Genomic DNA, 25701 nt, shown 5'->3' with positions numbered 1-25701 from the left:
TTCCAAGAAGAGGAAGGTTTAGGATGCAATAGGTAACATTTCTTTTTCCTTTTCTATGCTCAGGACTACTCAGGCATCACTCAGGCATTGTTGTGTTTGATTCAGAGAATACTCATAAAGTGGTTACACCAACTAGTCCCCTTTTAGAGTCAAGAAAAGTGGTGTTCAGAAAGGTTAATTAACTTGCCTGGGGTCACACAGTCAGTAAATGGCAAAGGTGCGATTTAAATTAATGCTGAACTGGAAGCACAAGGACGGATAACTGTGTGCTCTCTGAAAGACTGTGTTAGAATAATAAAAATTGTGTTTAGTGTCTAGGCCCTTTTTGCTTCATTTACTTTGACTGTATTGTTGAGAAAACTACAGTCCAGATCCATTAAATAAATTGCCCCAAATCACACAAGTAGGTAAAGTTAGGGACCAGACTTAAGGCTTTTTGACCCCAAGATCAGGGTCCTTTCCACAATCTCAGACTCTACTGCCCTTTATTTTGTTGTTCTTGCATTTTGAGTTACTAGTCTGGTTTCCTTTTTATTTTGTGTTACAATTTGTCTCCTGAAGGTCAAGTAACCTGGTTTGGTTACGGAAGTCCTCGTAGCTTCTGGGACTATATCAGAGTGGCCTGCCGGAAAGTTTCACAGAACTGTATCTGCAGCATTGAAAATATGGAGCATGTCAGTTCCTCCAGAGCTAAGGTAAGACATCAGTAGTAATGTGCAGGCTGCGTGTGTGCTCTCAGCCTAAGCATTTTGACCCAAAGAGAGAATTCAAGCTCCTTGCTGTGTACAGTATTTCTTTTCTTTGTTGAAATTAAACACTTGACCAAATTTAGTATCTTTCAGAGGCTTAATTTTTTTTTTACTAGTTATTTTAGAGTGCTCTTAAATCTTCACTGTTGCCTTATAAGTAGCAAGAAGGCATGAAGCTAGTCACTGTGAGTTTCTTTTTTGAGAAGCATGGTGAAACATTTCCCAGTCTGTGACGTTTCAGGTGTCCTGCACTGGCAGTCCACATGTCAGACTGTGTTCACATAATTCCAGAATGTGATTTGCCTTTTGCACCGGGTTGATATTCGCACTACTGATGCAGAAGCAGTGGTAGGTAAAATTGCTGATGCCTTGGCATAAATTAAAACAGTGGCATCAAACTATTCTAGTAGTCATTGAGTTCTTCCTCGTCATGTACTCAGTCTTAAAAAAAAAGCCAGTTTCACTTAATGTCTATAATGGTAAACATTATTAATTTAATTAAATCTCAACCTTTGAAAGCCTTTTTAATATTTTGAGTGACACAGTGGGAAGCATGCATAAAGCATTTCTGCAGCATACTGAACTATGGTGATTGTCTCAAGGAAAAGTACTCATGCAGTCATTTGAATTGTTAGCTGAACTAGATGCTTTTGTTGTGTAATAGTATTTTTACTTGAAAGAAAAACATTCAAACTATAGCTTTTTTGACTTACGCATTTGTAGACAGTCCTTAGATAAAGATGAATGAAGTAAGTCTGTTCCGACAAGAAAAACAGCTTGACAATATTTGTTGCCAACATTAAAATTAAAGCTTTCAGGTAAAAATTAAAATTTGGGAAAACGTAGAATGTATGCACAAGTTTGATAGCTTCCTAGGACTTACAAGACTTTTCTGATAATATTAACAAAAATGTATTTATCTTGTTTAATGGAATGTGTAATATTTAAGTTAGTGTGTTAGTCATGTCTGACTCTTTGCAGCTCCATGGATTGGGGCCCACCAGGCTCCTCCGTCCATGGGATTTTCCAGGCAAGAATACTGGAGTGGGTTGTCATTCCCTTCTCTAGGGATCTTCCCAACCCAGGGATCAAACCCAGGTCTCCTGTATTGCAGACATACTCTTTACTGTCTGAGCCAATAGGGAATACATTTAAGTCAATAAGTGTCTTCATTTCTAAATCAACTATGACTAGTTTTCTTGTAAAAAGTTTTTTTCTCATAGATGTTTAAATCTTTTTTGTTTCTTTTTTACTTTAGCAGACTTCATTTTTGTCACAATTGTTATCTTAGTAGTCCTTTGGCCTCCATTTTCTTGAACTATTAAATTTATTCATTTATTTACTCTCTTAATTGTCTGATTGAATACAGGTTTTAAAAATGTGCCATTTGAATTCTCTTTTGCATCTTAACTGAGTTTGTATCTTGGCTTCTGTAGGTTAAGATGAAAAGACTTGTTCAGTCGCTCAGTCATGTCCGGCTATTTGTGACCCCATGGACTGCAGCACGCCAGGCATCCCTGTCCTTCACTGTCTCCCAGAGTTTGCTCAGACTCGTGTCCATTGAATCAATGATGCCATCCACCCATTTCATTCTTTGTTGCCCCCTTCTCCTCCGGTTCTTAGTTTTGCCCAGCATCAGGGTCTTTCCAGTAAGCTGGCTGTTCACGTCCTATGGCCAAAATATTGGAGCTTCAGCTTCAGCATCAGTTCTTCCAGTGAATATTCAGGCTTGATTTCCTTTTGGAGTGACTGGTTTGATCTCCTTGCTGTCGATGGGACTCTCAAGTCTTCTCTAGCGTCAAGGTTCAAAAACATCACTTCTTAAGGGCTCATCCTTCTTTATGGTTGAACTCTCACATCCATACATGACTATTGGAAAAACCATAGCTTTGATTATACAGACCTTTGTCGACAAAGTGATGTGTCTGCTTTTTAAAACACTGCCTAGGGTTGTCATAGCTTTTCTTTCAAGGAGCAAGTGTCTTTAATTTCATGGCTGCAGTGACTGTCCACAGTGATTCAGGAGCCCAACAAAATAAAGTCTGTCACTGTTTCCATTGTTTCCCCATCTATTTGCCATGAAGTGATGGGACCAGATACCATGAGATTAGTTTTTTGAAAATGTTGAGTTTTAAGCTAGCTTTTTCGCTCTCCTCTTTCACCTTCATCAAGAGACTCTTCAGTTCCTCTTCGCTTTCTGCCATTAGGGTGGTGTCATCTACATATCTGAAGTTATTGATATTTCCCCTGGCAGTCTTGATTCCAGCCTCTGATTCATCTAGCCTGGCATTTCACATAATGTACTCTGCATATAAGTTAAACAAGCAGGGTACAATATACAGCCTTGAAGTACTTCTTTCCCAATTTGGAACCAGCCTGTTGTTCCATGTCTGGTTCTAACTATTGCTTCTTCCTGCATACAAGTTTTTCAGGAGGCAGGTCAGGTAGTCTGGTATTCCCATCTCTTTAAGAATTTTCCACAGTTGTTGTGATCCACACAGTCAAAGGCTTTAGCATAGTCAATGAAGCAGATGTTTTTCTGTAATTCTCTTGCTTTTTCTGTGATTCAGTGGATGTTGGCAGTTGGATCTCTGGTTCCTCTACCTTTTCTAAATCCAACGTGTACATTTGAAAGTTCTCAGTTCATGTAATGTTGTAGCCTAGCTTGAAAGATTTGAGCATTACCTTGCTAACATGTGAAATGAGCACAACTGTATGGTAGTTTGAACATTCTTTGGCATTGCCCTTCTTTGGGACTGGAATGCAAACTGACCTTTTCCAGTCCTGTAGCTACTGCTGAGTTTTCCAGATTTGCTTCTGTTTTGAGTACAGCACTTTCACAGCATCATCTTTTAGGATTTGAAATATCTCAGCTGGAATTCCATTACCTCCACTAGCTTTGTTTGTAGCAATACTTCCTAAGGCCCACTTGACTTCACATTCCAGGATGTCTGTCTCTAGGTGAGTGATCACACCATCATGGTTATCTGGGTCATGAAAACCTTTTTTGTATAGTTCTTCTGTGTATTCTTGCCACCTCTTAATATCTTCTGCTAGGTCCATACCATTTCTGTCCTTTATTGTGCCCATCTTTGCATGAAATGTTCCCCTGGTATCTCTAATTTTCCTGAAGAGATCTCTAGTTTTTCCCATTCTGTTGTTTTCCTCTGTTTCTTTGCAGTGTTCACTTAGGAAGGCTTTCTTATCTCTCCTTGCTATTCTTTGGAAGTCTGCATTCAGATGGGTGTATCTTTCCCTTTGTCCTTTGCCTTTAGCTTCTCTTCTTTTCTCAGCTGTTTATAAGGCCTCCTCAGATGACCACTTTGCCTTGTTGCATTTCTTCTTCTTGGGGATGGTTTTTGTCACCACGTCCTGTACAATGCTAGGAACCTCCATCCATAGTTCTTCGGGCACTGTCTATTAGGTCTAATCCCTTGAATCTATGTGTCACTTCCACTGTATAATCATAAGGGATTATATTAATAGAAGGTACCCCGGTGATACAGAAACTTTATTTGCTTATTTTCAAATTCAAAGCAGGAGAAATTAACAGGAGAAGTGTATTCTAAACCCCTTCAATATAGAGGAGAATATGGTTCTATAACTAGCATATACCAAAATACAAAAGGTAATTGAGAAGGTAAGAAACTCTAGAAATGTAGCACTCTTGACCTGGGTGGACCAAAGAATCCCAAACTCCAGCTGACCAGCTCTCTTAATAAGCCTTGGGAGTAGGCCCTACACAGCAAGATGCTGCCCAGCAGAGACAGGTTAATATTTATTCTGTAAAAAACTGGTATTGAGTATCAAAACACCGCAGAACAATCCCGTTCTAAGTCCTGTTTTTATATCTTTGTTTTGCTCAGGCCTCAAACAGAGTCCATCCCCAGGCAGGGATACTGGAGTGTGATACCATTTCCTTCTCCAGGGGATTTTCCCAACCCTGGGATCGAACTCAGGTCTCCCTCATTGCAGGCGGACTCTACCATCTGAGCCACCATAGAAGCCTCCATTTATTAATACTTGTGGGGGAAAAAAGATCTACTACATGTGTGGAAAAGTCTGCAGGCAAAGATTACACCTGTCTTTATTCATTGTAGTGCAGAGCAAAGTACTTAATCTACTCAGTGAATCACATCTGGCAAGTGTCAGGATTGAAGGATTAAACAGATACCTCAGGTGGCAGGTTTCCTGAGCCTTTGAACTGCAGTTCGCAGAGACTGCTAGCGTGTATAGCACTCTTAGCCAGCCTTGATACTTGGGAACACGTGTCAGAACCTGAGCACCAAGCTTACATTTTAAACAGTGTGTAACTCTAAGATCTTCATTTTTGACTTCTATTTAAGAAACCAGATTCATTCTGCTTACACTTTGAGGGTTATGTGAACATTTTAAATAGTGGAAGACAGGATGCCCCGTGGCGCAATGAACGATTCAGTCCAGAGACATTCTCTAAATTGATTGATTGAATCAGGATTGCCTGTGTCTTCATATCACTGTGCAACTGAGGTTCACATTGTAGAAATTTGCTGCCACAGAGATGTGACTTGGTCACCCTAACCTGAGGCCTGTAAAATGTAGACATTTCCTTTCTTTGCTTAGTCTGTGACTAATTGAACTCATTTTCCAGGGCCTATTCATAGCCTGTCAATGAAATAGAATATTTGAATTGAAAATTGTGACTATAATCTTTACATCTCAGCCATATTTGCAGCTATTCTTTCTACAGTATACACGGGATCTTCCCTGGCAGTCCAATGGTTACAACTCTGTTTCCACTGCAGAGGGCATGGGTTTGATCCCTGGTCAGGGAACGAAGATCCCGCAGGCCCACCAGTGCAGCCAAAAAGAAAAAGTATAATATGCAGGAATTTGGGGACATAGGATTTCTGTACATCAGCTTATTTAGGTGTCAGGCTAGAATTAGCTTTCTGAGAAAAACAACTTCATATCAACAGGTACCTATTTTGCTTGCTTCTGAACTTATCCATCTTCCCTATCTGCCAATGTGGGCCAATTACTTCTAAGCATAATATTAATACATTACCTTTGACAGAAGGTCCACTGAAATTGGATCCTTAGTTACTTTTGTTGTTTATCTTGCAGATATTTCCATTGGATTTTCTCAGTATCCCAGCTGATTTCAAGTTCAAGATAACCTTCTTCCCCTTTAGTTAGTTTCTGGCCTTAAAGTATGAACTCTCTACTGTAGTTGAGTTCTTTCTTCTTCCTGCATATCTTGTGTGAATTTTCTTTTCCTTTGTTTTTTATTTCAGGCTGTGTTACGGTTTCCTAATTTGTGGTTGCTTACCCTATTTATTCTTTGCAGCCAAAGATGGAGAAGCTCTATGTACAGTCAGCAAAAACAAGACCAGGAGCTGACTATGGCTCAGATCATGAACTCCTTATTGCCAAATTCAGACTTAAATTGAAGAAAGTAGGGAAAACCACTAGACCATTCAGGTGTGACCTAAATCAAATCCCTTAAGATTAAACAGTGGAAGTGAGAAATAGATTTAAGGGACTAGATCTGATAGACAGAGTGCCTGATGAACTATGGATGGAGGTTCGTGACATTGTACAGGAGACAGGAATCAAGACCATCCCCAAGAAAAAGAAATGCAAAAAAGGAAAATGGCTGTCTGAGGAGGCCTTACAAATAGCTGTTCAAAGAAGGGAAGCAAAAAGCAAAGGAGAAAGGGAAAGATATACCCATTTGAATGCAGAGTTCCAAAGAATAGCAAGGAGAGATAAGAAAGCCATCCTCAGCGATCAATGCAAAGAAATAGAGGAAAACAATAGAATGGGAAAGACTAGAGATCTCTTCAATAAAATGAGAGATACCAAGGGAACGTTTCATGCAAAGATGGGCTCAGTAAAGGACAGAAAAATGGTAGGGACCTAAAAGAAGCAGAAGATATTAAGAAGAAGTGGCAAGAATACACAGAAGAACTATACAAAAAAGATCTTCACGACCCAGATAATCACGATGGTGTGATCACTCACCTAGAGCCAGACATCCTGGAATGTGAAGTCAAGTGGGCCTTAGGAAGCATCACTATGAAAAAAGCTAGTGGAGGGGATGGAATTCCAGTTGAGCTATTTCAAATCCTGAAAGATGATGCTGTGAAAGTGCCACACTCAATATGTCAGCCAATTTGGAAAACTCGGCAGTGGCTACAAGACTGGAAAAGGTCAGTTTTCCTTCCAATCCCAAAGAAAGGCAATGCCAAAGAATGCTCAAACTACCACAAAATTGTAGTCCTCTCACACACTAGTAAAGTAATGCTCAAAATTCTCCAAGCCAGGCTTCAGCAATACATGAACCATGAACTTCCAGATGTTCAAGTTCATTTTCAAAAAAGGCAGAAGAACCAGAGATCAAATTGCCAACCTCCTCTGGATCATCAAAGAAGCAAGAGAGTTCCAGAAAAACATCTATTTCTGCTTTATTGACTATGCCAAAGCCTTTGACTGTGTGGATCACAATAAACTGTGGAAAATTCTGAAAGGGTTGGGAATACCAGACCACCTCACCTGCCTCTTGAGAAACCTGTATGCAGGTCAGGAAGCAACAGTTAGAACTGAACATGGAACAACAGACTGGTTCCAAATAGGGAAAGGAGTACGTCAAGGCTGTATATTATCACCCTGCTTATTTAACTTCTATGCAGAGTACATCATGAGAAACACTGGGCTGGAAGAAGCACAAGCAGGAATCAAGATTGCTGGGAGAAATATCAATAACCTCAGATATGCAGATGATACCACCCTTATGGCAGGAAGTGAAGAAGAACTAAAGAGCCCCTTGATGAAAGTTAAAGAGGAGAGTGAAAAAGTTGGCTTAAAGCTCAACATTCAGAAAACTAAGATCATGGCATCCGGTCCCATCACTTCAACTGTACTTATACTGCTAGCTCTACGTTACTTATAAGATGCCTCAAGTAAATCATTCAGCAACTATGAATCACAGTTACTAATCTATAAAATGTAATCATTATCCTCTGGTACTGACAATGTCTTGTTCACTGGTAAGGAATTTATCACAAACAAACTTCTAAACTATACCACAGTTTATACCATAAAACTCAGCCAATTCTTAATCTCCCAAAACAACAAAGAAAATGAAGATATCAGGTTCACCAGAAATCTGAAAACTGAATTTGACTTATAGGCTTTTTCATCCTAGTAATTTTACTATCTTTCAAAGCATAGTACAAAGGTTTTGCTTTCTTCTTCCACCAGCATTTTTAATATAAGGCTGAGAACACTGGTAGACTGAAATAAGAGCATGAAGGCTGACATCCACAGAGAGTCACATATCAAAGCATAGGCCTGAAGAAAAAGAGTGCAATGTTTTAGCAGTGACAACCACAGATATGCAGATGACACCACCCTTATGGCAGAAACTGAAGAGGAACTAAAAAGCCTTATGATGAAAGTGAAAGAGGAGAGTGAAAAAGTTGGCTTAAAGCTCAACACTCAGAAAACTAAGATCATGGCATCTGGTCCCGTCACTTCATGGCAAATAGATGGGGAAACAGTGGCTGACTTTATTTTTTCGGGCTCCAAAATCACTACAGATGGTGATTGCAGCCATGAAATTAAAAGACGCTTACTCCTTGGAAGGAAAGTTATGACCAACCTAGATAGCATATTAAAAAGCAGAGACATTACTTTGCCCAAAAAGGTCCGTCTGGTCAAGGCTATGGTTTTTCCAGTGGTCATGTATGGATGTGAGAGTTGGACTGTGAAGAAAGCTGAGCGCCAAAGAATTGATGCTTTTGAACTATGGTGTTGGAGAAGACTCTTGAGAATCCCTTGGACTTCAAGGAGATCCAAGCAGTCCATCCTAAAGGAGATCAGTCCTGGGTGTTCATTGGAAGGACTGATGCTGAAGCTGAAACTCCAATACTTTGGCCACCTGATGCGAAGAGCTGACTCATTGGAAAAGACCCTGATGCTGGGGGCGGGGAGTTGGGGGCAGGAGGAGAAGGGGATGACAGAGGATGAGATGGCTGGATGGCATCACCGACTCAATGGACATGGGTTTGGTTGGACTCTGAGATTGGTGATGGACATGGAGGCCTGGCGTGCTGCAGTTCATGGGGTCACAAAGAGTCGAACTTGACTGAACAACTGAACTGAACTGAAATCCATGTCTCTATTTTTAACCTATTGAATATCAAGAACTAACTATAGGTCTTATACCTACTGTAATTCAAAGTAGGTCTGTGGGTAAAATGTGTTTCAAGATATCTGTACAAAGTAGAACATGATATGAAAATGATCTGGGGTTTCTATTGGCAACACAGTCACAGTTACTGCTAACACTACCGGGGCTTGTTGCCTGCACTGATAATCGAAGGAAATGCTGAATTTTGGCTAGCGGTTAACAAAATTAAAAGTGTAAAATTTTCCCTGGTCAAATTCCTTAACCAGGGATTATAGGTTGAGTACCTCTGGTCTAAGGGGAGTTGATGGACAAAAATGTATGGGCCAGAACATACCCCCCTAATAAAGGCTACTCAACTCTCCAACCAGTTTTCTTTAAATAATAACATACCCTAATATAACTGAAGTATGACTCCATGTAAAATATGTTCTTTTGCCATTCCGCAGGACTCCTGATACCCCCGCCTCTATGAAAGAGAAATTCTCTGGAAATTCTCTAGCCTTGAAAGCAAAGGTCCCCACTCCCCTCTTTTTCATTCTCCGTTTTTCTATTCCTTAAGTCCTCTTGACAGCCAACCTGTGCCTGGTTCTCTAACCGCTTCCTTTTTCTCTCACTGCTGTTTCCTGCACACAATAGCCCACACACCTCAGGATGTGAGTGTAATCAGTGCCGCTCCATTACCTGCAAAAGGCGAGCCATCTAAGCAAAGGTAATTACAGCATGTCCACCAGCGTCCCCAGACCCCGTGTCACTGGGGCTGATGTAAACCTCCTGCCCGCATCTTGCAGCCGGGCCCCCTGGGATTCAGCACAGCCCTGGGCGTGGGGTGCCGGCTGTCCCCCCAGGGACAAAGCTCTGCTGAGTCAGTGCCTCGCCCAGCACTGAGGAAAGAGCACCGGAGGCTCAGGTGCTTTCAGTAATTAAAAGATATAATTTTGGGTGGCAGGATGCATTTTTAAAAATGAATAAATTCTCAGCATCTTATTTGGTTAAACTAAAAAAGATTTGATGTTGTTTGTTTTTGTTAGAAACAGAAACATTCTAATGGATGTGATATTTTCCCTAAAGTCTCATTGTACATCCAGTGGATTTTTTCTTTTCTGATTTTAAGGAGCCAAAATTAAATTTTTATACTCTCTGCATCTAGCATGGAGTGAAAGCCTTAACTGAAATTGATGAAAAAACATTGTTATTTAACAGAACCATTCTAGACATGTGTACCGTCATGTCAAATCCCAGAAGCCAGTAATAATGGATTTTACTAAATATTTAAACTTATGGTAATAATAGAATGAGTGGTATTTAGGGAGAGATTAAATTCTAAAACAATGGCAATAATAATAAGAATAGGATTTATCAGATTGTCCCAACTGTGTGCCAGCACTGTTCTAACAACTTTCTGACATTGTCTGTCCACCTTGCACCATCTGGCAAGGTGGGCATCAGTACCTCCACTTTGTAATGCCATTTGCAGCCGTGTGCATGGGCCTAGAGCCTGTCATCCTACGAGAAGTAAGCCAAAGACAGATATCCTAGGACAATAGGCAGCCTAAAAAATGATACAAATGAACTTATTTCAAAACAGAAACAGACTCGCAGCCATAGAAAACAGACCTATGGTTACCAAAGGGAAAAGGAGGGGGGAGGAAATTAGGAGTTTAGGATTAACATACACTCACTACTCTATATAAAATAGGTAAGCAACAAGGACCTACTTACAGCACAGGGAACTGTAGTCAATATGTTGTAATAATCTGTAAGGTAAAAGAATCTGAAAAGTGTGTGTGTGTGTGTAGCTGCATCCCTTTGTACATCTGAAACTATCACAACACTGTAAATCAACTATACTTCAATTTTTAAAAAGTAATTCCATTTTACAAGTGATGAAACTGAAATCTAAAAATGTTGAGTAAGAAACTATATCCCATAAGCAGTGACCTCTTTGTGCCCTGTACCCTGGCTTAATCAAAAACAGAACAAAACGGAAACCAAAGCGAAGCAAAAAAGCAAAGGATGGAGGATAAGTACACAAACAGGTAGAATCCCCATCCCTTACCCAATGGGGTCAAGCTTCCCTGGTGGCTCAGATGGTAAAGAATCCGCCTGCAATGCAGGAGACCCAGGTTCAACCCTTGGGTCAGGAAGCTCCTCTGGAGGAGGAAATGGCAACCCACTCCAGTATTCTTGCCTGGAGAATCCCATGGACAGAGGAGCCTGGTGGGCTGCAGTCCATGGGATTGCAAAGAGTCAGACACGACTGAGTGACTCACACTTTCCCTTTCACCCAGTGGGACAGCAGAGAAGACAAAGTAGCCTGTCCTGAGAATGTAACTGCTTTAAGTGTCCCAAACAGTGTTTACATTTTGGTGTCACTCCTGGTGGGTGTGGTTTCTCTTCTTCCTCCCTAACCTTGACTTGTGATGCTGGCCATGAAGGTTGATGGTGAGGTTCTCCTAGGGTTGGGCGTTCAGTCCTGGATCAGCTATGGGAACATTGGTGGGACTGGTGGGGACTGAGGGAGGTGTGTCCAGGCCAGGAGAGAAAAGGCTCAGATGGGTTGTGGTCCAGGCTGACCCTGCACTGGTTCAGTTCCCGGGTAGCTGGGTATCTCCACGGGTTTCTTGTTTGATGGTTTTTGTCCCTTAAACCTCTAGCTGTCCAGGAGGGGAATATAGCTAAGATTATGGATTCTTATCATATTTCCCCCCTTCATTTTCGGGTAGGTATCAGAAACATCTAGAAATTGCCAAAAGGATTGGAATTAAAAAAACTATTTCAGCGAACATTTCTATGGGCACTGCCTTCCTGCTAATATATGCATCGTATGCACTGGCCTTCTGGTATGGATCCACTCTAGTTATAGCCAAAGAATACACTATTGGAAATGCAATTACAGTAAGTCATTTTCCTAATATTTGTGGCAAATCTGAAAATATTGTTTATCTGTCTACCTCTTCTTTCATTTTCCTCCTTTTTGAAGGATGAACCATGGTTCTAACCTTTTTACTTGTGGCAAATCTTCGCTCAGTCCTATGGGCAGAGCTGGCCTTCTAGAATACACAGAGCGTAACATGTGGTTAGGCCAAGTGAGAAACACATGGAGCATATAAAGAAAGATGGAAAGAGTTTATGAGTGAACAAATATCAATTGGCACCATCCTCGTGGTGCCTGTGATTTTCATTATATAAGAAAGTAAACATTATTATACATAGATCATAGTATGAGAAAACATTAAATTTATATCATACTGGCTATCCAAATACAAGATGAAAAGTGATTTTAGTTTTTTTTCTTCTATAAAATGAAAATAAGTTCATTTTATGATTAGAGAAATTGTACATACTAGTTATACAAACAATTAGAATACTTTTAAAAATGAGAAATTACTTAGAATTACTTATGATCTAAAAATCCATATACACTTAATGATAACTTCTGGTGTGTATCTTCCAGATTATTTTCTGTATATGGGTTTTTTTCTCTCAAAACCTAAATTGTATTATGCATATCTTTTTGTAAATTTTTTTGTAAACTAACAAGATATTGTGACCTTGTTTCCATGTCAGTGATGGTCAGGACAACATGTAACCATTCAACTAGCCATGTTTTAAAACCTGCACTTCCCTGTCTTTCTAAACAGAGGACATGGAACACAGTTTGACCCCTTGATGATGACTTAGGGGCATTATGAAAATGTATCATTTCAGAATGTTCTCTAGAGTGGTACCTTCAGAGCCCCGTCAAAGTGTTGAGGGCTGTTTGGCTGGATGAGGTTTCATCACTGCCTAGTCTGTTTTTTCTCCTGTTGGTTGGTCCCCTCTCCTTGTCAGCTTGGAAGCACTCCACCTCTCTTTACTTCCTCACTTGCTAAATTTTACAAAGCAGGGAGATTGAGCCCTGACTCTGGCATTCATCCTCTCTGGCCTGGTCTCCCCATTTGTTGGGTGTAGACAGTGACTTCTCCCAAATAGGAGGGCAGAGTGATCCCATGATGCAGGGAGCCCAGTGATGACGTCTTCATAAAGACCAAGGACTCGAGTGTGTTAACTTTATGGCATTGCTTCTGGTAGGGACATTGTTTTGCTCTCTTGCTGGTCTTTCTCTGTATTGCAGATAGTAGATAGATATTTGAGTCCTGGTATGTTAAGTGTTACTGTTTTTTTGTCATCATCTGAGAAAAGCCGAACTAAAAGTAGATGTTTCACCATGCCCAGAGAGAAAGGAGTCATTTCTCTTCATTTATGTTTTTCTCAGTTAATGTATGCTAATAATCTAGATTTCTGAAACTACAGTCTTAACTTTTCTGTATCAATTTGTTTTCCTAGTGGAAAAAAAAAGGGAAATGTGTTAAGTTTGTGTGCTATAATACAGACTAATTGTGTAAAGGAATTATTAACTAATGCACACAGATGTGATTTATAATGTGTGAACTGTTACTTTTTAATGTTAAAAATCTTATCAAAATATATATATATATCTCTATATATATATAAAACATGGCACTTTTTAAGAAAAGTTACATGGGGCCAAAATCTACCTTGTTTCATCTTGAACATTCTGTGTAATTCCATGCATAGTTAGAGAAGATAATTTAGTAATGAATAATACTGACGGAAAATGTTTTCCTCTGGTGGCAATGGCTTCAGAATCAAGGCAACAGGTTTGAAAAATCCTTCTGATTCTGTCTAAGCCCAGGAGAACAACCAATAGTTTGACAAGATAGATGAAAAAATATTTTTGAGGTTGAAGAAACCCATTTGTGCAACAAAATTCTGTAGTGACCTTGTAAATTTTGCTCTTGTGCTGAAAAAAATTTTCAAGGGACAGACCTAATCTTGACCCTTCGGGCAGCCTGTGTCCGAACATGATGTCTGAGGTGACAGCGGACACTGGGGTGGGACAGGTAACTTTTCCTTGTGCTCTTCTGCTCAGGTCTTTTTCTCAATCCTGATCGGCGCCTTCAGCATTGGACAGGCGGCTCCCTGTATTGATGCTTTTGCCAATGCAAGAGGAGCAGCATATGCGATCTTTGCTATTATTGATAATGTGAGTCATTTATTATTTTTAATGCTGAAAATGTGTTTGAGGCCTGGATAATTAAATCTGGCTTTATGTTAAATGTCCTGTAAAAATTAAGTGACATTGAAAACCTCTGCTTCTTAATGAATAAAACCAAATGCCTCTTTTGAATATTTGTGAAAGTTTGAAAAAATACCTCTTTTTCAAGGTTAATTATTTGCATTATATTCTGAGTCTGAGAACTCACAGGATCCCAAGATCAGTAATCAAAACCAGCTCTAAATGATGAGGAAACTTTTTCTGGTTAAGCCCAGAGTTGACTATTTGTAACATTCACAATGGTTCCAAATTAAATAATCAATACAAAATAATAATAAATAATGGAAATGGGATTTCAAGTGAGGAATAAATGAGGTTAGAAGTGCTTATTACCATCCCTGCCTCAAGTTAGGGTTTAATAAATTTGAGTTAGCCAATTGGGGAATAAAAGGCAGAATGTGCTAAGAACTTTTATAAAGGAGAACAGATTTTTTTTTTTAAAAAGAGTTCTCTCTCCAATAAACTTTATTTTACAGAAAAAATATTTCTGAATGCTTATCTTTAATCAAATAGCACTGATCTCATTTGGGAAAGTGCATCTGAACTAGTGTATTATTATTAGAGTTCAAAGCAAAGATGTTTGTCTTCCTAGTTTTTCTCCTTTGCTCTTTCATTTTGTAGCCAGACTGAGAATATTATGCTTTGTAGACAGGATGAGTGGATGGAAAAATGATTGGTCGGACCAAAATTGATAGTATGTTTTGCTGTGGGTTGCCCTCTCTCTCAAAAAAGAAAAAATGATCACTGTATATATGATATAATTTTGAATCAATTGTATTGCATAAGTTATCCTGACTGAAGTGAAATAAAGAAAATCATTTTGGCACATTAAAAGTGGTCTCTGCATTTACACAGAGAAAATGCTAGCTAGCTAACTGAAATGTAATTGTCTAGTCCCAGCAATTCCTGTTTCATCAGTCTAAGTCATGAGAAAATTGTTCAGCTTCTGCATATATTGAAAATTTACATCATTCCAAACTAACTTGTCCCTAACCAATTGTTCAGTCTTCTCAGTCCACTCCATCACACTTATTGTTTAGGAGTAAGCTAATTTTCACTAAATGCTGAAATACCTGGATATATCAATTATAGTATATTTTATAATTGCAGTCATAGGAATGTACATTTAGAAAATTTATGAGGATATGCCAGACACTTAAAGTGAAATATCATATGAAATGAAAAGAATATATCCCTTATGTGCTTTTTAAGAAAAACCTATTTTCAGAGAAGGAATACTTCCTTAAACACATAAACACAAACATACATACACACACACACACACACATATACAGTCTTCAACTTGGGTTCTGACTCACGTGAAGGGAATTATGCTTTTTGGGGTCCTGTTTTTGGAATTGCTGAAGCATATTCCTTAAAAATGCTATGATGGAATAGCCATTGAATTTTGTTTTGTTTAGGACCCTAAAATTGACAGTTTTTCAGAGAGAGGACACAAACCAGACAACATCAAAGGGAATTTGGAGTTCGAAGATGTTCATTTCTCTTATCCTGCTCGGCCGGATGTCAAGGTATTATAAGTTATATTTATAGGGATTCCTAATTTAGATTGATTGTTTAATCATCTTCAGGAATCCACAGTCTCTGTTATTTTGATATGTATGTGCCTTTTCCTTTGGGGGTTATATTCCCTTATTTAGTACTATGTTTCCAAATGTAAAATTGAGTCAGATTACTTCTCCTTCAGGCTTTTGATGTGAAGTGTGCTCTTTTTCTCTCTTTCCCTTAAAGATCTTGAAGGGCCTCAACCTGAGGGTCGAGAGCGGGCAGACGGCGGCCCTGGTTGGGAACAGCGGCTGTGGGAAGAGCACGGCAGTGCAGCTGGTGCAGAGGCTGTACGACCCTGACGTGGGGAGGGTGAGTGGGAAGAGCCCCGCTCGTCCAGACGGGAAGCTGGGTGTCAAACAGCCCTTAGAAAATTTTTGGGTAACATATTTGCATGTGAATCCAATTTTGGTTTAAAAAAAAGGGGGGGGGGGTGTGCTGTGGAATTGCAGTGCATCTGGATAAGACCTTCAAACCCTTGGGCTATTTTGACAAAAGTAGTCAAGATGATAAAACTCAAAGAAGCGAGACAATGCTCTTCTCTGTTCCAACAAGCTTTTCATAATCCACTATGTCACTGGAAAACAGTCATCCAAACCACTGAGAGGATTATTTTCAATGACTTACTGAGTTTGGTTAAAAATGTTCCACATTAGTAATTGTCAATAAGCTTGTGTTCAGGGTCACAAGGAATCTTAGGACAGTAATTAAATTCATCAAAGACAGTTGAGTTTTCTTCAGTGTTGGAATATCTGAAGGGGAAAGTGGAACAGTCTCCAAGAAACTGAGGACATGAGAAGCAGTAATGGCCATCCATTGATCTTTTAAAATTTTTGTTATAAATTCCAACTTACAGAAAAGTTGCAAGAAAGGAACTCACCTATACTTTTCACCCAGATTTATTAATTGTTTTTATTTTGACCTACTTGCCTTATTATCATCTCTTTCTTACTACATGTTTATGTGTATGTATAAAACACAACACAAACATACATACCGGTTTTTTTCTGAACCTTTGAGAGTAAGTTAAAGATATTATCGCCCCTTGACCCTCACATACATTAGAACATAATTTCATTTTTTTAATGTTATTGGATTATAGGTTGTTTTACAATGTTGTGTTAGTTTCAGGCGTATAGCAAAGCAGAATGTATTTTCTGAGAAGACAACATTCTCTTAATCACAAAACAATTATCAAAATCAGTAAATTTAATATTAATAAATAGGGGCCCACAGTAAATATTCAAATTTCTTCAGCTGTACTGACTTGCAAACATTGAGTTTACCTGACATTGAAATGTATTGTAATTATGAAAACAGAAGTTTACAAGTTACACAGAAAAACAAAAAAAAAACACAAAAAGGCATTAACATAGGACAGAGATTCTAGGATACACGAATCATTTACTTTCTTTAATAAAATTAACAAAATTTCTTTGAAAAATCTGATACACCAAGTAGGAACATGGGCCCATTCTCATTTCCTAAAGCAAACTCTAGGTTGGTTTAAGTATAAACAATTTTTTTCATTTTTAAAAGAGAGCCTAGTAAATACTTACATTGAGGATAAGCATTAGAAAACATCTTATTTTAAAAATTACTATTGGAGTAATACATTTTTAAAAGAAAATACATGTCAGCAGGGAAAAAAGGTCTTTAGAAATTCTATAACTCAGAGATATTCACTGTTCAAATTGTGATTTAAGTTTTCTTACTGCTGAAATAATGGAAAAAATGCCCAGTGGTACAGTTGATTGATTTGATTTTCCCTTAAACCCTCTCTCCAATAAAAACCAGTAAAACTATAGTTTAAGAAAGAAAGAAATTGAAATGAAAAATTTATGATACATGGTGAAACTATTATATTACTATTTTATAACTTAATATGAATCTATCAGAGGCTATGACCATGCATATATCTCTTGAGAATAAATGTAGATTTGTAAAAAAGTTTCAAGAAATGCTCAATTTCACTTATATATGAATTAAATATAACCTACACCATATACTTACTTATTAGAAAAGACATTAATATGATAAAAGCCAGTAAATTACAGTGAAGCAAATATATATTTATATATTCCTGCTGACACTGTAAATTATTAAAAATCTTTTTAGAGAGTTTGTTCAACCTTTTTTCAGCAAATAATAAATACCCAACATGTGCCAGTCATTGTGAGTTAAGCAATTATTATTGGAGAAGAGAAAATGAAACACACTCTTCAGTCTGGTCATTCTGTCCTTTTACTATGATTGTCCTTCAGTGTTCTTTGCACGAAGCCAAATACGCAGCAGGTAGGAAATGCAGAAGTACATTGTGGTATTGATATATTATGTAGAGTAAAACATCATAAGGCCATCAAAGTGATATGTAGACTAGGCAGGTAAATGGACATTTTAATTCAGATTTAATAATGGTAAGCAAAAATCATAGTTATGCCAAAATACATAGCAATATATAATCATTTATGGAGAATATTCCATCCATGAAACACAGTATACATAAGATAATAAAATCAAAAGAGAGAATAGACTTTATTTTTAGCCTTGCACATTGCTCTTTATTTCCAATTCCCATTTCTAACCACTGAAATAAGTTAAATATTAGCTAAGGTTTTTTTTTTTTTTTCTTTTTGTCTTGTCAGCAAACAGATTTTATTGAGCTATATTCTAAAAATAATATGTAAAGTTCTGATAAAGATTATTTAAAAGATGGTTTCACCAATGTTGAAAACACCCCAATTAAAATAATAGATTCCAATGTATAAATTGAATGGTAATAATTTAAATAAAAGATTAAAGCATTCAAAATATAGCATCTTTGTAAACACACAAGCAGAAATAGCTGATAATCCCATTAAAGTGTCTCTTAAAAGAATAAAGATATAAATTACTGGTGCTGACTTTAATATTATGTGAGTGCTAGTGAAGAAACTTTATTAGCAGGAGTTCCCTGGCGCTCCAGTGGTTAGGACTCAGCACTTTGACTGCATGGCCTGGATCTGATTCCCTGCTTGAGAACCAGGATCCCGCAAGCCAAGTGGCATGGCCAGAAAAAGGAAAAGAAAAAATTTTATTAGCACCATTTTATTTACATGTCATGTGGTAAAATCATAAATAGCTCATCAGTTTGTATGGATCCAGTGGATTTATTGTTATTTTTTTTAATTGGCGGATAATTCCTTTACAGTGTTGTCTTGGTCTCTGCTTTAGAACGTGAATCACACATTAGCTAAGGCTTTTTTGGTGACAAATGCTTTCAATGTCAGATGGTTTAAAAGATTTAATGGAAGTGTCTTGTTTCTCCAGATTATCATCGATGGGCAGGATATTAGGACATTTAATGTAAAGTATCTGAGGGAAATAATTGGAGTGGTGAGTCAGGAGCCAGTGCTCTTTGCCACCACCATTGCTGAAAATATCCGTTACGGCCGTGGAAGTGTCACCATGGATGAAATAAAGCAAGCTGTGAAGGAAGCCAACGCCTATGAGTTTATCATGAGATTACCACAGGTAAAGCCTCTGTTCATTTAAGTGCCCTCGGACTTCACTCATGCCACCGAGTTCTTTCTTCAAACTTAAGCTAATAATGTTTGCGGTTCCAGGTTGTCCAACTTTGCTAGGTAAGACCCTTGAATTATCCATTTGGAGGGTTAAGGAGTGTAGCTTGGTACAGTGACTCATAGGAAATTTTATACAGAGTTTGTGTTAGTGGTTTTTTAGAATGTGACATGATTTATTATGATTTGTGATTCATTACGCTAGTCAAAATGAAACGCACTGTTGTCTTCCATGAATCCCTAGACTCCATAGCTGCTTCTATTTGAAATATTTCAAGAGCTCTACCACGCTTTCTGTTGTAGAAATTTGACACCCTGGTTGGAGAGAGAGGGGTCCAGCTGAGCGGTGGACAGAAGCAGAGAATCACCATCGCCCGGGCACTGGTTCGCAACCCCAAGATTCTGCTGCTGGATGAGGCCACCTCAGCACTGGACACGGAGAGTGAAGCCGAGGTTCAGGCGGCCCTGGATAAGGTGGGTGGATCCTCCACCCCTGAAGGACCAGCCCACTGAAACTTTACTGAAATTCTCACCAGTGCTTTGCGAGCCTAGGCTGAAAAACGTGAACACGAGAGCAGATGAAGCTCGCCCGTGGGGCTTTTGTTTTTAGCGTTTTATTTCATATTGGAGTGCAGCTGATTAGCAGTGTTGTGATAGTTTCAGGTGCAGAGCAGAGCGACTCCGCATTTCCAATCCATGAATCCACTCTCCCCCAAACTCCCTCCCACCCAGGCTGCCACATGACATTGAGCAGAGGTCCCTGTGCTATTCAGTAGGTCGGTTATCCATTTTAGATACAGCAGTGTATACATATCAATGCCATGGGACTTTCTTGATTTCTCCTTTCTGTCAGGGCACATTGCAGAGAGAGGCGGGCAGCCCATTTCCTGGCTTGCTTTGTTGGACCAAGGTGCAGTTATCCCCCAGTCCAGGCCTGTGCAGTGAGCTGCTTAGCTTTGGGGGTTTTGTTTGGTTTTTTACACATAGGTTAGGACTTTAATCGTTTAAAGTTCTTGCAGTAAAATGTACAAAGAAAATTCTTATTCCTTACCCAGTGGTCCATCTGAAAAGCAGTTCAAAATACTTGCCTTATTTTGTAGCAGTACATCATCTTTATCTGTTCATAAAAGTGAAGGGGTGCTTTTCTGGAAATAAAGTTCGATTTGTGTGTTTCTTTAAGCATATAAATAAGGAACATATTTCAAGGCCGCTGAACTAATGGGCCTGGCTCAGTGTTTCTAAATCTCTCACTGTCGTCTTTACTAAGCTGAAGCTTCGCCGCATGAACCTTATCTTGGGACACTTCAAGGTTAGTGCTGGTGTCATCTGTCATGACAACACAGTATGAAGACTAGTCAGATGACACTATGTAAATAGATTTCACACACATAAACATCATAAACAGTTTTGACTTCAGAAAGTTTAGTAATAAAATGTGCAAGTTATTTAACAGTCTATCCACATTGCCTCTTGAAATATTGTTTTTTTGAATTGACCTACTTTATTTTTCAGTTTTTATTGAAATATAGTTGCTTTACATGTTGCATTAGTTTCAGGTGTACAGCTAAATGATTCAGTCATACATATATATGTTTATGTATGTATATTATATATTTTATATCTGACATATGTCCTCTTGAAATTGTACAGATGAGCTGTATGAACCTTATTTTCTCAGGAAAACTTATACTTGAATCCTCAGTAAACACAACTGCCTTGTGTGCTGTAAGTAGTTAATTCAGGCTTTGTGCTTTATCATATTAACATTTTGGCTTATTTTATATAATGTAATTTAATAATTAATGAGAGAATATGATAATTATTCCTCATAAATTTGTGTACTGAATTACATTGCTTTCATGTTTATTAAGTCTCAAGGAACAGAAGTATAATACATAGGGGACTTATATTTGGTTGGTTAATTAGAAGTGACTTAAATCAGGAAATCATAGAAACAAATGCATGCATTCATTAAACAATCAATTTAAAACATGTCAGTATAGCTTTTTTAGCATAGAGTTACGTGCGATAAGAGGTATTTAGGGAAAAGTCCCAGCCAGCCCTGGACCCAGGCCCCAAAGCTTTCTAGGAGGTGTGCATTCAGGGTAGCAGCCCTGGCTGTGCTAAACAAGCAGAATGACTGACCAGTCTGTTCATGATGTGGATTCTGTCAGCAGAAGTTGTATCCCTGCAAGTTTTAATTCATATTTGGATACATTTCTTCTTTCAATTTTAGCAGTTTGTGTTGGCAAACACAGAAGCTCTAAGGCCTCTTGAAGTCTGTGCTTCAGACATTGAACAAGCATTCATTCCTTCACATCTTTTGCTTAAAACTAGTCACATGGCCTGCCCAAATTTGAGGAGGTGGAAAAATACAGTCCATCTCTGAAGGGAATAGCCGCAAAGTATGTTTGGCCATTTTTTATCTACCGTAGTTGCTATAGATGGTTTCTAATCTACGGAATTGACTCCATACATTGCAAGATAACTGAAATATTTTTCAGACAATAAACTATGCCTTTAAGAGGGAAGTCCTTCATACTGCACTCTCCCCCAGTGATACTGGTCAGTCAGTTGGCTGGTCCATCTGGTTAAAAACCAACTTTCTTTTAACAATGAAAAGTTGAGTTTTGTAATTCTCTGTCCTTTGAGGAGCATAAGGATATATATAACACTATTACTGTTTCTCCTCTCTGATTACCTAGCCTGGAAGCGTAATATTTTCCTTTTGTAGATCCTTTCTACATGTATCACCATGTCTTGTCTGGCACCATGTTATTGTAATTAGCTGTTTATTTATATGCTTTCTCTCTTTCTCTCTCCTAAGAGGCAGAACGAATAAATGGCTCATGTTTACTCTGTAACACCTACTCCAGTGCCTACACATAGTAAAGCCTGAATAAATTTTTACTGAATTGATTACCATGGCCTAGCTCATTGAATAACACATTCTACATTAGAAAAAAATAATTAATGACCATATCCACTTTTGGCTCAATAGATAGCAACTGTTCTTCAAAATAAATAATAGATTTTTCAGTATAAAATCTTAAAGAAGAATAGAAAAGCAGACTTGATATTTTGATTTTTTAAAGAAAGTCAATAATCACAAAGTTTTGTACCTGTGTCCCTCTTCTACTCATAGGTTTCCATACTGGAGGGGCAGGAAAAGAATGAAAATAGTGATCTAGTGAAATGATCCCTAAAAGTTTCCATTTATGCTTTTTCCCCCAGAAGTCAAAGAGACTCATAGATTAGTCCTTCCTCTGTTTGGGCCCACCTCTCATTCCTATGCTGTGTGCTCAGTCACACAGTCGTGTCCAGCTCTTTGGGAGCCCAGGCGCTGTACCTGCCAAGCTCCTCTGTCTGTGGGATTCTCCAGGCAAGGACACTGGAGTGGGCTGCCAAGTTCGATCCCAGGGATCGAACCCAGGTTTCGCGCATCGCAGTCGGATTCTTCACCGTCACAGCCACCAGGGAAGCCCGCCTGCACATCCAACATTAGAAGTTTCAGATTTCTTCACAGTTGGTCTCCTTGAATCTGGGATACTTGTTTGCCAGTGTCTTGTCATCGTGGCGGGGTTTGAACATATTTTTGTGTCACATCTCCTCTACTCTAGCGAAAATTCTTTGGTCAAGGGTGACAGTTGCTAACTTCGAAATTCACAAATACATACTTTGTTTCTCCTGCACACCAGTCATTTAATCACAAGTCTGGCTCCCAATTCCTTTGTTTTTATTTTTTTCAGTTGACATAGCATTAACCTATTGTTATCAAATGATAAACCCAGCCACTGTTAGCAGTTACTCATCACTGTTAGTATCATGAATATAATTAAATCAAATTATTTCCTATATACCTTATCATTCATGGACAAAGCTGTGCAACTTCCTTCTTAGTGTATCAGTAAAGATTTATGAAGGTTTCCTTTGGGGCCCCATTGCTAAAAATCAAAGAACAGTCTTAAATGTTGTCCAGTAGAGTTATGCTCTCGTCTGTGTCTTTTTATGCTTTCTTGTGTGTTAGTCACTCAATCGTGTCTGACTCTGCAACCCCATCAATGGTAACCCGCCAGGCTCCTCTGTCCCTGGGATTCTTCAGGCAAGAATTCTGGAGTGGGTTGCCATTTCCTTCTCCAGGGAATCTTCCTGACCCAGGGATCAAACCTGGGTCTTCTGCATTGCAGGCAGATTCTTTACCATCTGAGCTACCAGGCTGTTTTATATTTATTGAAACATAGTTGATTCATCTGGTTATTAGTATAAGGCCTGAAGAAGAAAGAGTACATTATTTTTTTTCCAGGTGGCTGCACAATTGACTCAGTACCATTAATCACATAGACTGCCTTTTCTCTACTGATACATAATGCATATTTATCACACACTAATTTTTAAATGCTGAAGCTGAAACTCCGGTACTTTGGCCACCTCATGTGAAGAGTTGACTCATTGGAAAAGACCCTGATGATGGGAGGGATTGGGGGCAGGAGGAGAAGGGGACGGCAGAGGATGAGATGGCTGGATGGCATCTCCGACTCGATGGACATGAGTTTCAGTAATCTGCAGGAGTTGGTGAGGGACAGGAAGGCCTGGTGGGCTGCGATTCATGGGGTCGCAAAGAGTCGGACATGACTGAGTGAATTGAACTGAACTGAATTCTTAAAAATGTATGTCTTTTCTGGACTTTCTGTATGGTTCTGTTTATCAAATTGTTCATGTGATTGCTTCCCCTGGATTTTATTGTTTTAATTGCTGTAGCTTTTTATGTTTTAATATCTAGTGGAGATATTACCCAGATACTTACTAACTTTTTCAGAATTTTTGTGGATACTCTTTTTAAAAAGATTGATGAATCTTTTAAAAAGATTGATATGCCTTGAAGTTCACCCTTTTTAAATGCACAGTCATTGGTTTTTAGTATTAATATATTCACAAGATTTTGCAACCATCTGCATAATCTCACTGCAGAATGTTTTCATCATTCCAAAAAAAAAAAAAAAAAAACACCCCTTGTACCCCATAGTACTCACTCTATTCTACCCTCACCCTGGTGCTTGGCAATCGCTAATCTTTCTCTCTCTCTGGATTTTCCCATTCTGGACATTTACAATAAATAGAATCATACAAGGCATGGTCTGTTTTAACTGACTTCTTTAACTTAGCATCATATTTTCAGGGTCCATCCATGTTGAAACACGTATCAGAATCTCATTTCTTTTCCTGGCCCAGTGCTATTCCATTGTATGGATATGCCACCTTTTTTTAATCTTTTGATCAACTGAACATTTGGATTCTTCTCACTTTTTGGCTATTATGAATCTAGTCTCTCGTTTTTATGTTTTTAACTGCTTAGGTGATTTGAGCCACACCTTAAATACCATCCTGACAATGTGGTTTTATTGCCTCAGAGTAGGTAGGAGTGGTCTTAAGAAGTTGTTAGTCTAATAGAGTAATGAATATTAAAAAGAATAACTATTGTTAATGACATAACGTGAATAATTTGATGGACATTTTCCAGGGTATAAATGCCCATTCATAAACCCATCAAGCTAATGACATGTGAGTTCACTGAACTACTTAGGGGGTGATTTGTAGATTTCAGTATCCATAAAAACCACCCAAAGTATTTGTTAAAAACCAGTTACTGGCCCCTCTCCAGAGTTTGTGACTGAGATGGTCTTTGAACCATGATTTAAACCATCCAGACCCCAGGATGTGTTTTTGCTTAAGGTGCCTGCACATAGTCCATCAGAATTACAATCGCAGTAATTACAGAATTGCAGGCACTTCAGAAGAAATCAGACAGAAGTGCTCTGGAGAAGGCCTTATGTGGCAACAACTTCTGCACATGCTTCTGCTAAAGTCTTTAGCATATCATATAACTCAGAACCAGGGCTCCTCACAATAGTATGAAAACATTAGAGAAACTCCAGAGTTTTCCATCTTCATCCTGGGGGCCTGGCCTCCTGTCTGGTCCAGAATTTAAGTCACCTGTATCCATTCACGTGTGAGTGATGCCTTTGTGCCCTGATCACACAGGCATGGTGAGCTGCTGTCCCATCAACCACAGACACCCCCATCTGCATGCTTCATTGTGTGTTAATCAACAGTGCAAGGATGGTGTAACCCTGCTGCCCTCCATGCCTGTCCTTTTCCCCTCTAGACCAGGGAAGGCCGGACCACCATAGTGATAGCGCACCGGCTGTCTACGATCCGAAATGCAGATGTCATCGCTGGGTTTGATGATGGAGTCATTGTGGAGCAAGGAAGCCACAGAGAACTAATGAAGAAGGAAGGGGTGTACTTCAGGGTGGTAAACACGCAGGTATCTGCTTCAGAAGTTTTTCTGTTGTTTTTTCCTTAATATAATATTTTTCTTTATTAAAATATCACATAGCTAATGCTGTACAGAGAAATCAGAAGTATCAGAAAGATGCCAAGGATACATCTGAGACTTTAATTCAGAGTCATTGAAAGAATCTTCAAAGAGAAAGGTGGGAAGAGGGGGAAATAAAAGAAAACGCCAAAAAC

At 38.8% G+C, this 25701-nt stretch overlaps 1 protein-coding gene across 8 annotated transcripts in view; it reads left to right on the top strand.

The window, feature by feature from the left end:
* The window catches only part of LOC133072158 (phosphatidylcholine translocator ABCB4-like), a 118442-nt gene that overhangs the window by 61879 nt on the left and 30862 nt on the right, over window positions 1–25701 (top strand). For 6 of the 8 annotated variants that reach the window (XR_009696648.1, XR_009696649.1, XR_009696650.1 and 3 more), the window contains exons 3-10: window positions 562–695; window positions 11649–11820; window positions 13859–13972; window positions 15466–15576; window positions 15797–15922; window positions 18920–19123; window positions 19474–19644; window positions 25334–25495. Coding sequence is in view for 3 of the 8 variants with exons in the window: in XM_061165109.1 (XP_061021092.1) it covers window positions 673–695; window positions 11649–11820; window positions 13859–13972; window positions 15466–15576; window positions 15797–15922; window positions 18920–19123; window positions 19474–19644; window positions 25334–25495 (1083 nt within the window). In the remaining 5 variants the exon portion in view is untranslated. Of the gene's footprint in view, window positions 1–561; window positions 696–11648; window positions 11821–13858; window positions 13973–15465; window positions 15577–15796; window positions 15923–18919; window positions 19124–19473; window positions 19645–20820; window positions 20896–25333; window positions 25496–25701 lie in introns of all 8 variants that reach the window. The other 2 variants (XR_009696651.1, XR_009696652.1) reach the window with 2 other exon arrangements.

Source organism: Dama dama, chromosome 18 (genome assembly GCF_033118175.1).
Source record: "Dama dama isolate Ldn47 chromosome 18, ASM3311817v1, whole genome shotgun sequence".
Classification (NCBI taxonomy): domain Eukaryota; kingdom Metazoa; phylum Chordata; class Mammalia; order Artiodactyla; family Cervidae; genus Dama; species Dama dama.
This window is presented reverse-complemented; position numbering and strand designations above follow the sequence as displayed.